Source organism: Sinocyclocheilus grahami, unplaced genomic scaffold (assembly GCF_001515645.1).
Source record: "Sinocyclocheilus grahami isolate Dianchi unplaced genomic scaffold, SAMN03320097.WGS_v1.1 scaffold207.1, whole genome shotgun sequence".
Taxonomy (NCBI): Eukaryota; Metazoa; Chordata; class Actinopteri; order Cypriniformes; family Cyprinidae; genus Sinocyclocheilus; species Sinocyclocheilus grahami.
In genome coordinates, this window is record NW_015505386.1 from 584,696 (window position 1) to 600,528 (window position 15,833).

Sequence of the window (15,833 nt, forward strand, 5' to 3'; positions counted from 1 at the left end):
GAGCTTTGTAAAAATCGACGCGTTTCAGAAAGGTGGGGCATAGAGGAGAAACAATAATGTACAGTATGTGGGAAATAATGTGTTTTTTTAACCTTAAACCACATAAACACATTTCATTACACCAAATACACAAAATAATGTTATTTTTAGCAGCATCATATGACCCCTTTAAGTAAACCCCTTTGAGGAAAAACAAACACCTGGAGGATAAATGCAAATATACTGAAAACAGAGAGGAGAAACTGTGAGATTACAGCACAAATGTGACCCTGGACCACAAAACCAGTCATAAGTAGCACGAGGCAGAGAAAAGGAACATGCACCAGGCCTGCAGTCACCCGCCATATCAAATGCCAGTCAACTCAAAACTGCCTTTCTCATGGCCTGGGAGCACTGTGTTTCCGAAAATGAAACGTGTCAACGAATAACTTTTCTTTTTATTAAATGTTGCCACACTTTTCACTGTTATTTTCACTAAGAGGAACTCTACTGTGCTTTTTCTGCTGAGTGTCATAACGGTCTGGATTCACAGTTGGAAACACGGCTGGCATCAGGCAAGAGAGATATGAAGCATAGTGATGATAAAAGAACACAATAGGTGAGAAGTACATTCAAAGAGAGCAGAAACAAAATACAGAGAGAGCGAGAGAGAAACATTCCCCTAGGGCTTCACTTGATAGAGGAATGGCTGGGACAAGCTGCTACCTTGCTGCAAAAGTTTGAAAATTCACTGTGCACCACTGATCAACACACAGTGAGGAAACCAAAAATATGGGGTAATACAACTAGAAAAGCAAAGTTTGTCAAGACATATGTTGGCTAGACAAAGCCTTACTCGTAGGTTTAGGGGTGGAAAGTTCAAAAGGACTTGAAAATTGAACATTTGAAGGCCTTAAGGAATGAGAAAACAATAGAATGACAGACAGAATGATAGATAGAACATTAGATAGATAGATAGAATGATAGAACGAAAGATAGATAGAGCGATAGAACAATAGAGCGATAGAACGATAAATAGATAAATCGATAGAACAATAAATCGATAGATCAATTGATAGAGCGATAGATAGACCGATAGAACGATAGAAATAACGATAGATAGAATGAAAGATAGATAGAACGATAGAACGATACTATCGATAGATAGAACAATAGATAGAACGATAGATAGATAGAGAACGTTAGAACATCAGACAGAATGACAGACAGATAGAATGACAGACAGAATGACAAATTGATATGATTGAACAACAGACAGAACGATAGAGTGATTGACAGAATGATATGATATTGACAGTATGACAGAACAACAGACAAAATAATGCAATGATAGACTGAACAACACAGAGGAAGACATGATGACAAGAACGACAGAGAATGGTAGAACTACCAATAGAACAACAAACAAAAACGATAGAATGATAGACTGGATGTCAGACAGATTGACAGCTAGATAGTATATACCTTTGGCACTACGATTCATTGTTTTTGTTTTTTCAATCTCTTTAAAGACTTGTTCAAAAACACTGACTTCGTTATGAGTGAAACGTCTTTAAAACACATACACAAGTATTTTAATAACCTTAAAAGGGTGAGCAGGACCTGCTGTTGTCTGTCTGCGCAACAAGAGACACTGGCACACGTTCAAATGGCACTCCATTATGAATCTCTTTGACTCCGGCACAAACAAAGCAAGGCCAGGTCCCTACCACTTTGAAGCCACTCATTGTCTCGCTGCACCCAAAACACATGAAAGACAGCAGAACTGAACACGACTCTTTGAAGTCAGCACTTTGTGTTCCTGGATAAGCGGCCTCAGCCCTGATCGGAGTCCTGAATATTCTGAGTGGAATGAAGAACCAAAAACAAGCACAGACTATGCCATCAATGCCCGCTCAGCCTCAACCTGCAGGGAAGAGTTGAGGTCAACACGGACAGATGTGAGAGACAGAGATAACATGGAAATCTCCTCTCTATCAGGCCCTGGAGCTGTAAAACATGCTAATTAAAGAGGCCAAACAATAATCGTTAAGCCAAAGGTAGCTTATAGTACTTGCGCGCCGCTCGAGCCTTGGGTGCTGTCAGGACGATTAATGGCATTTTTAAATGACTTCCACATAGACATCACAGCGGTGTTAAAGGTCAGATGAGGTCAACCGCGGCTTTAGTTGTTACTTACTGGCTGAATGTTCAACCGCCTGTGACCACAGAAAGGGGGAGGTGGGCTTGTAACCATGGTAACAAGCTGAGGCAAAGCATCCACTGTAGATACTTGAGTACCAGGTTTCTGAACTGAACTAGAGAGGAACCTATTTGACCCGAGGGTTCGTTTGGATTGGCTCAAATGAACTTGTGTTGACCAATGAGGATTTTGCCATAGGCGTAACATTCCATCAAGCGTAACATTCTGCCCATTCAGAGCAAGGTAAATCAAAGTGCTAACACGCATACCAATAGAAAGTGTAATGTTGTAAAGATGTAATGCTATTTTATTTTTCTTAATCTCTTTCTCATGATATTGCATTGATTCTTTTTATTATTTTTTTTTATTTATATCTTTTCCTACGGTTTAAGTACTGAATTTGTCTAAATGAGTGCAAAAAGAGATAGACATTTTATATAGCTGGGAATTTATGATGTTTGCCTCAGTTTAAATCACAGTTCAATTACATTATTGTGATAATACATTGTATCAAATTGATGTACATTGATAATACATAAATTATATATAAAATAATTGCAATACAAAGCCCTAATTTGGGGGCTTTCTGCCACTATTATTGACAAAGAAAGTAGAGAAAAGATAGGAAATTAGTGAGAAATGGGATCAGGAGGTATCACTGGATTGATTCAAACCTGTATGACCCATATAAGCAACAAAATCCTATACTTAAAGGGGTCATATGATGCGATTTCAAGTTTTCCTTTCTCTTTGGAGTGTTACAAGGATTGTGCATATATAAGATTGTGCATTTATAAGATCCCTGAAGTTGGAAAGACTAAAGTCTCAAAACCAAAGACTAATGCTTCTAATGCTAGTGTCAGACTTTTGTACCTGTTTTGCCCCCGTAGTCCTTCCTGTGTCTCCTTATTTGGTTATGTTCCTGTCCTCGTTTAGTTTGACTATGCTCCATTGTTGTCACCTGTGTTCCCCTGATTGCCCTTTGTTTATAAATCCTAGTCTGTGCAGTTAGTGTTTGTCGGTCTACCAGTGATGTACGTGTCTACCTCCTGTTCCCCATGTTGGATTTACCCCCTGTGTTGAATTAATAAAGACTCTTTCCATTATCCACGGCTCTGTGTTCCTTCCGGCAGCGTAACGTGACAGCTAGGGCCATTATTACATAGGAATCCTGTGAATCAGTTGTAAAAAGGTGACCAAACTTCAAAATAAATAATATTCATGGGTTTCACCTATATAAAATAAAAGCAAAGCAAAAACTAAACTAAACAAAACTAAAACATGGAACAAAACTAAACTAAAACACAAAACAAAAAGCACCAAACAAACCAAAACATGAAACAAAACTAAAACTAAACTAAAAGAGAAGCAAAAACAAAATTAAACAAAAAAAACAAAACCGATCTAAATCACAACTACAAATGCTCTGCTGTTTATTTCCGTCAGAAGACTACTCTATCTTCATCTTCCTCCCTTGTCTGCTTTTCTCGCTTTGTTCCTGCTGGACATTGTACTATTGATCTGAACCTCAGAGTGGGGAGGGGAGGAGATTTATTCTCCTATTAGAGGCTTTTGCTATGTGATGGCTGTAGATTAAAGGTCTGCTGCTGCCCAGAGCAACACTGTTACACCAACCTATTCATTAAACAACTGAATATTGAGTTAAGTCAGGGTTAGGCCAGCTCGGGCTGACACTTACTGAGAAATGGAGCGGAGAGGAGAGAAAAGGCATGGGCAAAAATCACATCCCTAATTCTTCTGATGTGGAAACCACTGCACACACCCATATACATGCACTCTAGTGTCAAATAACTGATATTACTTGATCTAGAAAATCTATAGTGTGCTGTATTATATGATCTCTGTGTGTCAAATTCACAGCAAGCTCTGAAACATTGTGCTTATTCCAAACCTAATGAAGCAACTCTGTAATTCAGCACGCTCCATGTCTCAACTCAAACCTGCCTCTACGGACAGGAAGGTAACTAACTTGACCAGATTCAATATCAGGATTTATTACTAAAATAAATTGGAGAAATATTGATGACTTATTTTGCACTAAACAGATTTTTGTCCAAACAAATGCTCTCCGGAACGACGGACAAGCCCTTTAACAAAACACAAAATACACAAAAGTCTCAAGTTCAAATACCAAAGAAATGTAATTCACTAAGAACCCGAGCACATTCACAGTTGTATGTCAGTTGTAGTGAAATTGACAGACGTGGCCTTTCAATATCTCTGGCGTCTGCATTTTTCCCATTTGTCCAAACTGGCTCATTTTTAACTAAGCTCAGGAAATGTCTCTCTTTTTAAAAAGCTTTTTACAGACCCTTACGGTGATGTCCTCTCCATCACTTCTGCCAAGGCAGCGTCTCATGGCTCTGTATGTCGCCCATTAAAAATATCATCCATACAGTGATGACTGTGTTTCCAGTAGGAGCTAAACAATCATTTAGCATGAAACTAAATCAAAGACTGCAAAGACACTCCACTGAGATTTTACCTTGAGCCAAGATAATAAAGGAATATAAATTATTTGGGGAAACCCAAAATGTTTTTTCTCTTTCTATGAGTGTATAAGTATATCTATAATATTTAATTTGTTTTTAGATTATAGGTAGATCAGCAGTATTAGAGCATTTTGTGCCACAAATGCCTACTAACAACAAACAATACAGTGGCTTCTAGCAATAAAAACCACTGTCAGTGTGAACGTGGCTTTACAGCTAATGGTGTTGGAACCATTATGATGCATCCACTTAAAAAAGGGAGTTAAATCTGCAGTGTCTCACAGGAATTGGATCAGAGCAGCAGTGGGCAGCAGACGTGGATGATCACAGTTGAAAAATATAAAAGAACAGAGCATGCCATTGTCTCAAGGCCTAACCGGGTTGCCTGAGGACAGCATGGGCCAGACTGCTGTTGTCGAGGTAACAGTGGCCAATGGTAATAACAGCACAATGTCTGGGTATGGGAATGGCGATGCCATTTAAAATGAATAAACTGTGAAAAAATAATCTTGTTTTGCTAATCTGCATAAAACAATGACTGTTAGACCAAGCAAAAGCCTCTGCCAACGGTTTATAATGCCTGTGAATATTACAAACATGCCAAAAAAGGGTAAGAGGTAGGGCTGCACGCTTAATCGAAAAACCAAAATCACAAAGGCTGCAATTTAATAAAATAAATATCTGTGCTGTGTGTTTTAGAGTGATTATTATCTAGCTCTATTTTGAAGTAAACGCTGCTCCACACAAACTCCATCTCTGCATCTGCTCTGAATTTGAGTCGCTTTAATATGCTTTTGGAAATGCAACATGTGCCAATCATCTTCCCATACTTCTAATTAGAAGTGCTTATGAACCAAAGAGATGCTTCAAAGGGGTCTTGAAATGCATTTTTAAATTATTTTATGTTTCCTGAGGTGCATTTATAATCTTAGTATGTTTATTTCATCAAAAATGGCTATAATGTAGAAAAAAATGGTTCTACCCTTAAATTAGCCCTCTGATTTGAACACTCTATTGGAAAGGTTGTGTCCGCTTTGAGATTGTAATGTACACTCCCACTGCTATGATTGGCTAACATATTTGCATATTAAAAGAGCATTACATTTGAAACTCTTTCAAAAACGTACTGCATTTTTACTACAACAGTCACCACTTTGTGAGAAAGAATGTCTGTGCATGAGCCCTTAGTGGTAATCCTAATTTGGCTAGGGCCCAGTCAGCAAATCAGTACTGGACAAACACCTCGTTAATATTCATAAGCCAGTCTGATAAGGTTTAAATGCATCTCCCACAGTTTCAGATCTCCAACTAAAATCTTGATCCCCAAACCCCATCTATATCCATTCTATGCTGTCGCTCTCTTCTTCATCTTTCTTTTAAAATGATCAGTCTGTCATACTCCTCCTAACTCCGTCCGCTTTTAATCCCTGCCCATCTCTGATTTATCTGTCAAGACCATTTTCAGAATGGCCATTATCTGCTCCATAAATCCACAGTCTCTGAAAGTGTAATTGGAAGCTTGACAAACATAAACTGTGGACTGAAATGTACCACAATATAAAGAGCAGGTGTTGGGAGTTCAGACACCTGGAGATAAACAATGCAATTGCACTACAGTTACAAATCTGACAGAAAAACATGGTCCCTTTTAAAGGGATAGATACCCAAAATGAAATTTTCATGCATAAAGACTCTTAAAAAAAAGATTTTTGTGTGTTCCTTGCAAAAAAATAAAAAATAAAAAAAATAATTGTAACAACATCGAGGTGAAATACTCACAGCCTGAGAGCAGCTTACATATAAAAATGTTACTACAAGCATTTTTACATAGTGTCAGTCACTGAGTATTACATGTGTGAAATGAGAACTGCCAATCGTCTCTGTGAAATTAATTTGCCACATTTAAATGTGTGCCTATCTTACAAGTCTATTACTATCAAGTAGAGACTTTTTACATTTAATTTGCTCTACTTCATCATCTTGGGCAGCACTTAGATAGCAGCTCTGCATCGGTGATCCAGACAGCAGGAGAGAGATTGCGCCTCAGCAGTGCACTGGCTCATAGCACAGTTTCACATAGGTATGCAAGTTAAAAATTTCCCTCTCGCCTCCTGAAGCACCAAGAAACACTGAACCATGAATATTTTACCACTTAAAAACTGAATTATAAGTGAGCAAGTAAAACTGAGCAACTTTTTCTTGCTGCATTTCATCACAAAAATCCCCTGAATTTTATTCACTAACCAATAGCAATTCCGCTTATCCAGACAACGTGCTGAAACAGCACAAATACTTCATATAAATTTGGGCTCATTATAGCTTGCACCTTATTCTCAAAACTTAGCACTGTGTGCCCAGTGCTATTAGCATTAAACTCTTACCAAAACAGAAATTAGGTAAAACCCAAACCTGCATTAAACCCATTATTGAATGCAGTATTACTTTCAATATCATAAACAGTGGTAATTATCTGGGGCATTCACAAAAAAAGCCTCCAGAGCATTACAAAAGTTAAATAAGAAAATGGCAAATATGAACCCAAGTTGACACTACCGTACAGTTTGTTGTAAGATTTTCAAAAAGTCTGTTATGCTCCCCAAGGTTGCACTGATTTGATCAAAAAAATACAGTAAAACAGTAATATTGTGAAATATTACAATTTAAAATAACAAAATGTAACATTTAAAATATTACTTTAATATATTTAACAATGTAATTTATTAATGTGACAACAAAGCTGAATTCATAGCAGCTATTACTCTAGTCTTCAGTGTCACGCAATCCTTCAGAAATCATTCAAATTTTTCCGATTTAGTGCTCATGAAACCTTCATTATTAATATCAATTTGGACATGTAGACAATGGTCTAAAACAAAAGAAAAAATAGAGGTTTCTCTGTTTCACTATTGGGAAAAAAAGAGAAAAGCAGTTAAGTTCACCTGTACTAAAAATCACTGCTGATTACAAAAACTCAGAAGAACTATGTAATTTCAGACTTTCAGCATTTCAGACTTTACTCAACAGAAAAAACCCTTATTTGGACAGGACTAGTTTTCCCTGAACAGGTCAGATAAATGTGTGTTTCTCAGACCAACTTCATTTTAATCCTTCCTGTCACACAACCTCGGTAAAAATTATAAAAACTAAACCAGGGGTCCCCTTGAGAAATTTAATCTTGTCCAGATAGGAATATCTGTAAGTACAATATATTTTTCACAACATCTCCCCTCATTTATTTTGACCTTTGTCAAATACCGTAGCTAAAGCCAAATCTTATTATTGTGCTACCTGGTGCACCTTCATTATAGATTTAGACCTTTTTGCTAACATTCTAGGTAAAATAACAGTTAAAATACTGTTGGCATCCCATCTGATGTAAAGATAATGAAATCCTCCCATTAATTACACACATAAGGTTTTAATTGTCTCACATATATACTTAATGTTTCAGGATTACCTTCTATAATACCCACATCCAAACAGACACTCCTATTCCCACCTAAAAAAAACTATAGACAATTGCAAACAGCGTATGTAATTTGAGGCATGTCACTCAAACATCATTTGGAAAAGGAATCCTGCACAAATAGTGCTAGAGCTCCAATATCTGAAAACTCTCAACTTTTTTTTTTTTAGGAGTACAAGATCGGCCAGAGGGCAATGTTTACACAGATACAGAAGGGGACCAGACTAGAACACTTTGTAACAGGCACTTTCACAAAGACACAAATCCGATCCCTTACTTTCCTGAAGACATGGAACACAAACATATACATCCATTTGAAACTGTTTCTCCCTCCCCAGCCGTGGACTCACCCGGTAAGAACGACCACAAAGTCCATTACGTTCCAGCCGTTGCGTAGGTAAGAGCCTTTGTGAAACACAAAGCCCAAGGCGATGATCTTAATGCCGGCCTCGAAACAGAATATTCCGATAAAGTAGGGCTCTGTGTCGTCCTGCAGGAAGAGAGAGCAAAAAGAAGGATAACTTGTTTTTGTGCGTTTGAAAGAAGAGAGCGCCTATTGATGCATGGAAGACAGACAGAAAGCAGAACAGTGAATATAGGTTGAAGCTTTTCGCTTTTTTGCACAACACACATAGAATAGGTCAAGATGCATGGATTTGCGCTGTGATGGGGAAGGCAGAGATCTGACATGATGTAAAATCACGCTCTATGTGATTGAAAAGATGTTATTATTAAACAGACTATCATTATATTATATATTTTTCCCCCAATAATAATATATTTAAAAATGTTTCAGATGCTGTTAGTACCAGAACATTACATCTCAGAGGAAAAAAGTCTCAAAATTCTGTGAAACTGGAAAAAAATACCAAGTATGTGTCATGGAATCTGTTAGATGAATATACTTAAAGAGATTCGGTCCTGGCTACAGCATGTCACATTGCTTTTGAACTCATTCCCATTAATGTCACCAGAGCCCTACGGCTCTATAGGCACTTACACCGGACTAACCTCTCCAGTGCTCTGCTCTCAGAAATCCCTCCCATTTTATGAGTGCAATTATCAACCCCACTTGCAAATAAGTCTTCTTATAGCCCTTTTTTGATGGAAACCTTGCCCTAGCAATATAATTCTTTACGACAGCTTTCAATAACAACAGCATGAAGCCGTTTTATGATTATAGCTTGGTACAGCAAGGAAAACACTGCAGTGTTAAAGCTCTCTACTTATCTGTAAAAATAACTGTGCCTTCAGTAATGCATTACATAATATTTCATTATCAAACACAAAAATAATTAAACCAACAAAAACTAAATTTGTGTTGAACACTCCCTTAAGGTGCTCAAAGTGAAATCACACTTTATTGGTGTATATTTTCTCAATAATAGTCTAATTATCGCTGTGGTGCTACACAGCACCCGTCGTGTTGTCTCTATGAAATCACTTGGCAAAAATGTGCTCGCGGGAGCAGATGTGAGGCTGTGCGTAACGGATGATTTATGGGAGCGGAGAAATGAGTGAGCGTGGCGGCATACAGCATATTTCAATCTATTATGTATAGATCCATAGTGTTTATTAATAATGATCATCCTGTCTGTAGTGTTTGGGTATCAGGGGCCCGGTTTAGCTCTGCAACAGGTAGGGAATTGGTTGCGTCATAGTGTTAACCAGACAAGCTGTTGATGAATTTGACAGGTTGAGGTTGAACCCTTGCTACGGGGAACAATGAAAATTGCAATAACTCTTAATTTAAGGACTGTCTCAGTGTTAGGGATGGGGAGTCGACTCCTCGACTCTGAATAGCTCTAGAGTCAGAGTCGACTCCATCACCGGAATCGATTCTCGTTGTACGTCGACTCCGAAATCACTATATCAGCTATAAAAGTATATCAGCAAAGAGTAAACAAAATTAAGCGTTTTGCAGTAAATAACCGTTTGCAGTGCAGTCCGTGTGAAGTGCGGAAGCAGCACGGGCTCATTTTGCTGTCACATGTTTGTAGTGAGCTATGATCTGCAGCTGTTTACCACCATTAATTTGATTTCAATTACGAACGTTACAAATTATATATATATTTTTTTGATAATCTTTTTACACAGTAATACAATCGTTCAAAGACATACTCACGTTGAAGCGCAATATATTAAAATAAATTCTGTATAGATTTATATGTTATTAAGATGCTTAAGCAAGTGGCAAAACGTAAACAGCCTGCAGTCTACTTTTCTTACATTAAAGGGGTCATATGATGTAGCTAAAAATAACGTTATTTTGTGTATTTGGTGAAATGAAATGTTTATGCGGTTTAAGGTTAAAAACACATTATTTTCCACATACTGTACATTATTGTTTCTCCTCTATGCCCCGCCTTTCTGAAACGTGTCGATTTTTACAAAGCTCATCGGTCTGAAAAGCGAGGTGTGCTCTGATTGGCCAGCTATCCAGTGCATTGTGATTGGCCGAATACCTCAAGCGTGTGACGGAAATGTTACGCCCCTTACCATATTGTGATGCCCTGTCCGGCCGGAGCAACGAGACAAAAACATGAAAACCCATTATAAACAAGGCATTTGTTGCATCCAGTGGGGACATAATTACAGATTATAATGACTTATACTGTCTTTTTACGCGTTGCGTTGCATCGCTAGAGTGAGCAGAGGCCGGAGGCCTAGAGTGAGCGGAGGCCGGCTTGTGAACGGCACAGCCGGTGGATTCGACGAAGGAGCATCCGGCGGGCTTGCGGCAACCACATGTGACGACCCCGGGCTGGACTCCGCTTCGTCCACGGTGAAAGCTGATCCGGCGACCTTTTTTATTACCTCAGCGACCAGCACCAGTCAGCTCCAGGCATGACAAAGCCGATATCGTCCTCTTTTGGAAGGCCAAACAAAGTAGTTTCGCTTTCACAACGAACCACACAGCGCCTTCACAACATGGCGGCGGCAACAACAATGCTACAGCGAGAATAAAAGTTATGCCGCCTTTCTGTTTTCGTGAACATTTGGGCGGCGTTATACAAATCTTCCGTAGACGTAGACATGTGGGGGGGGCGTGTTAGAACGAGCCGTTTTAGGTAGGTGTGGCTGACTCTTAACTTTTATAAAGAATATCTCTTTGGATTTGAGTCTTTGCAACTTTACAGATCTTCTTTATGCAACATGGCGGCGGCAACAACAATGCTACAGCGAGAATAAAAGTTATGCCGCCTTTCTGTTTTCATGAACATTTGGGCGGCGTTATACAAATCTTCCGTAGACGTAGACATGTGGGGGGGCGTGTTAGAACGAGCCGTTTTAGGTAGGTGTGGCTGACTCTTAACTTTTATAAAGAATATCTCTTTGGATTTGAGACTTTAGTCTTTGCAACTTTACAGATCTTCTTTATGTACCAAGAGCTTGTAACACTCCAAAGAGAAAGGAAAAATTGAAATCGCATCATATGATTCCTTTAAAAGGTAGTAGGCTATCACAAACAATTTAAATTAAAACTTACCATTGACAGAAACAGCCGTATCATGCATTTTCTTTTGCATCATTATTACAATTCTGCTGGTCATAAAGAACTTTGTTTTTCTAACTCCACGAGTGCCATCTGTTGCCATTTTTATACTTTTTCCTTGCTTTACCCCTGTAGCTAAAAAGCAGTGTTAAAAAAAATAAACTTTAGGCCTACTTATTTGCATTTATAGTGTATTTAATACATTTCGTATCAATCCATGTTTATTTTTATTGTAAGCAATGCGCTGTCACGTTAATTCAGCGTGTGCAGCACAGCGAAAATAGACTCGGATGCTGAATCTCTTGGTAAATGATTACTGTGATGATAAACAAGAATAAACAAATCAATATGTTTATATTCGTATGTATTTTTGAATGCATTGCATTTATTTTTAATATCAATGCTTCTTAAGACATACAGCACCATCCCCTGACCATTGTAATGTGATGAATTCATTAAAGACCACTTTATTAATCCTGACATAATATTCCACCAAGGCTTTTCCACCTCAGTTTTCCCTCTGTAAAATTAGGTGTCGGCAACAGCTAACAACATTGATGATAGCTATTTAAAGGTAGTGTCACCACCACTAAATTGGACTAATTTGGACAGTCACGCTAAATGGAGTCGAGGAGTCGATTCCATCGACTCCTATGGTGAGAGTCGGGAGTCGGAGTCGACTCAGAAAAACTTGGAATCGAACACCCCTACTCTGTCTCAAATCACAGAGAGGTCCTTAAAAGAACAGTTCACCCAGTATGGATATTCTGTCCTTATTTATTCACCCTTGTAATGTTATTTCAAACCCATATAACTCCCTCACATGGAAATGTGTAAAAATTTCCATGGTGCTCTTTTCCACAGAATTGTTGTGGAAAAACACCTAGAAAGCGGTGATTCATATGCTTTGTGGCATATATTCCAGGTTTTCTTATGTAATATGCTTTATGGGAAGAGCAGACCAAATTTAAGTGAGAATCATCCCCTTTAATGTCATTCCAAATATTCATTTTTTTTAATATTCCACACACATATGTGCATGTATACATATTTGTATATGAGTTTAGCAAGATTTTTTTTTTTTTTTTTTAGAAATTATTACTTTTATTCAGAAAGGATGCATTGAACTCATTAAAATGACAGTAATTACTTTTATATTGATTTCTATTTCAAATAAATGTAGTTTCCCACAAATATTAAGCAGCACAACCATTTTTATTGATAATAATAAATGTTTCAAATAAGCATTATTTATTTAGTTAGTTAGTTAGAAGGTGAAGGGTGATCAGTGCCAATAGCCTCCATATATAGCATCGTTGCGCTTCGAGCGTCCCGAGTTCAAGTCCCAGCTCAAGGACCTTTCCCAATCCCACCCCCCTCTCTCTCCCAATTTGTTTCCTGTCTAATTACGGTCCTATCATAATAAAGTAAAAATGGCAAAAATAAATCTTAAAAAAAGGTGAAGGGTGAAATAAATTTGTTAGGGAACAAAATAAAAAAATAAATAAATTCATCATGAAAAAGCACATCATAAAAATACTTTTTGTGTTCCATAATCCATAAACCCTGTAAAACTACACAACAAGAATGAAAAGTTGTATTTTTAGCATCAGGGAGTTGTTTTCGAGAGGACCCCATTGACCGTATAGGCACATGGTGTTCCTTTCTGTGATTGCAGCGCTCCTCCAGGGAGTGTGGAATCCAACATCACCGCCTGCATATTCAGCTTCACAAAGAGGCCATTACCGCCTTAAGCCGCCAACATGTCCACTTCTTAGTTTAATTGTGCAACAGCACACTTTGAAGCCGCTTCCTTATATAATTTTGACTCAACAGGCACAACTGCCATTGCAAGCGGGAGAATAAGAGCAAGGCAGTGGATCAAAGCTTGCTCTGCATGGGTTAAGGTCGGATCATGGAGAAGCAGCGTTATGCACACATTCGTCAATGGTTCCCAGCAGGCAGGGTTTTAATGAGACAGAGACGTGGCTCCTGTGTGGAGTGCTTGGGTGGTTCTCAGTGGCCCTGGTTGGGAGCTTTGAGAGTGGGATAACAGCTTGCGCTCCAATGGGCTCACCGATCACCCACGCCATCCAGTGCAAGACCGCTAAAATGATCAATCAATATACTCCAGTGGGGATCTCGGGTGTGTGGGCGGAAAGAAAAGCAAGCCAAATACACAGTTATCTCTCACTTGCTCTGCTTTTCGCAGAATGCATTGTCATTGCGGTTTCTCTCTCCTGAGAGATATGGTTGCAGTCTTATTCAGTAAAAAATTAATAATCTGATATGTGATAGACATGTGAAACCTTAATAATCAACAGTGAATGACGAGAAAATAGAGAATTCTGATGCTTACCAGGCGTTCAGACATGGGGGTCTTGTCCATGGCGGGGAGATGCTGTTCGAGGGCCAGTACGATGCAGTTGGCGATGATGGTAGTGAGGATCAGGTACTCAAATGGAGTGGAAGAGTCAAGGAAAAACACCGGAATAACAATACAAACAACAAACATAATTTCAAAAACATTATGAAGAGGAAAACTGTGCAAAAAAAGTGCATGAAATATCAATAGAAATATCAATAGCCCAATGTAAATTTGACCGGAATTGTGCTGATATGTGCTTTAAAATACTGACTTAAAGGGACAGAGCACCAAAAAAGATCATTATTCATCCTAATGTCATTCCAAACCTGACATTTAAAAAAAATATTTTAGTGTTTTTATTCCATGCAATGATAGCGTGCAGCAGTCATGACGTCAAAACCCACAATAATTTACCATGGGTTTCCTATAATAGGGGTTTTCAATTCATAAATAAAGTAAGGTCTGTGGTAAACATAACCTGACGATACTTGAACATTTTATTGTACACTGTAAACTGCACACACTCACACCCCAAGTGTTCTTTTGTAGTTAGTTATACATTTTTACAGTAAAAACAAACATACATTTTTAAAAACGTAATAACTTCGTTTTCAGTATGGATTGTGCAATTTACATTGTAGAGCAAAACATTCAAATATCGTCAATTTATATATCAGACCTGGTTTTACTCATGAACTGAAAAAAACCCATTATAAAAACCCATCTGAAAATTTCAAGGGAACCCATGGCAAATTAGTCTTTCCAGTTTTGACATCATAGCAGCATCACTCTATGGGGTCATACAGTATGTTGTTCATCGACTTTCTAAATATCATCTTTTGTGCAATATCAGCTTTTAGTTGCTCATCAAACCAACTAGCAGTAATACTGATTGCATTTACACCACCTCGCTCTATGCTGGAAATGACATGCAGAGGTCTGGGCATAAAAGTGAGACATGCTTTCCAGACTGGAACATTGCAGTGCAGAGATCATGATTACCCATTAGACTGGCACGATGCTTTCTCTCTCAGCACAGCCATTTGTGCAACCTTATTGCATCTGTGAAATGGTTGTGTAAGCCCACCAATATTGTCATTATTAAAATCTTTTTCATCCTTTTTAAAGGAAACACTGAAAGGCTGCTAACATCTTTATAGATGGTCGGCCATTATAGTGCATTCGTAGGACAGGATCCATTTTTCCAATTCATTTTCCATGCCTGTTCCCTACAGCTATAGGTCTTTACGCAATCGCTATTCATGGAGGCAACGAATTGGAAAGGAAAGGTCCAATGGCCACTTCAATCACATTCTTGTCACCCCCTTGAGGGATCTCCACATGCTATAGAAACCTAATTCTATGAATGCCTGAATTCCATAAAGATGCATTTTAAATGGACTGTACAACAAACTAGACGAAATTATCACAAATGAAGGCTGCACAGTGCTTTAAAATGCTAGTAAAGATTTCAGGACCCTGGAGAGCGCTACAGCTTTTCACAACCATTGTGTTATAAAATGAAAAATTACCTGGGTTCATACATTTGTTCTTGAAGAAAAATTTGCTAATGAATATACTAATGGTGAATATGCTAATAAACTAAAAAAATGTTTGCAGAACTTTTATTATTATTACTACTACCCCAATAGTAATAGTAGGCTAACGTTAGTTAGTAGTGAAGGCAACTGTTTGACATTGCCATTACTGTTGCCGCCAAAACATTTCGAAAACAACGTAACCGTTAGTATTTGCCCATTTATAAGGCAAATAACACTGGAAAAATACAACACTCGACCTGCAACTGC

General features: G+C 38.2%; 1 protein-coding gene across 1 annotated transcript in view; it reads right to left on the bottom strand.

Annotated features, from left to right (window-relative positions):
* Positions 1 to 15,833, bottom strand: part of LOC107595700 (voltage-dependent N-type calcium channel subunit alpha-1B-like) — a 132,879-nt gene that overhangs the window by 115,653 nt on the left and 1,393 nt on the right. The window contains exons 2-3 of the mRNA XM_016286194.1: positions 14,017 to 14,122; positions 8,512 to 8,651 (exon numbers count right to left, since the gene is read on the bottom strand). Coding sequence (XP_016141680.1) covers positions 8,512 to 8,651; positions 14,017 to 14,122 — 246 coding nt within the window. The remainder of the gene's footprint in view (positions 1 to 8,511; positions 8,652 to 14,016; positions 14,123 to 15,833) is intronic.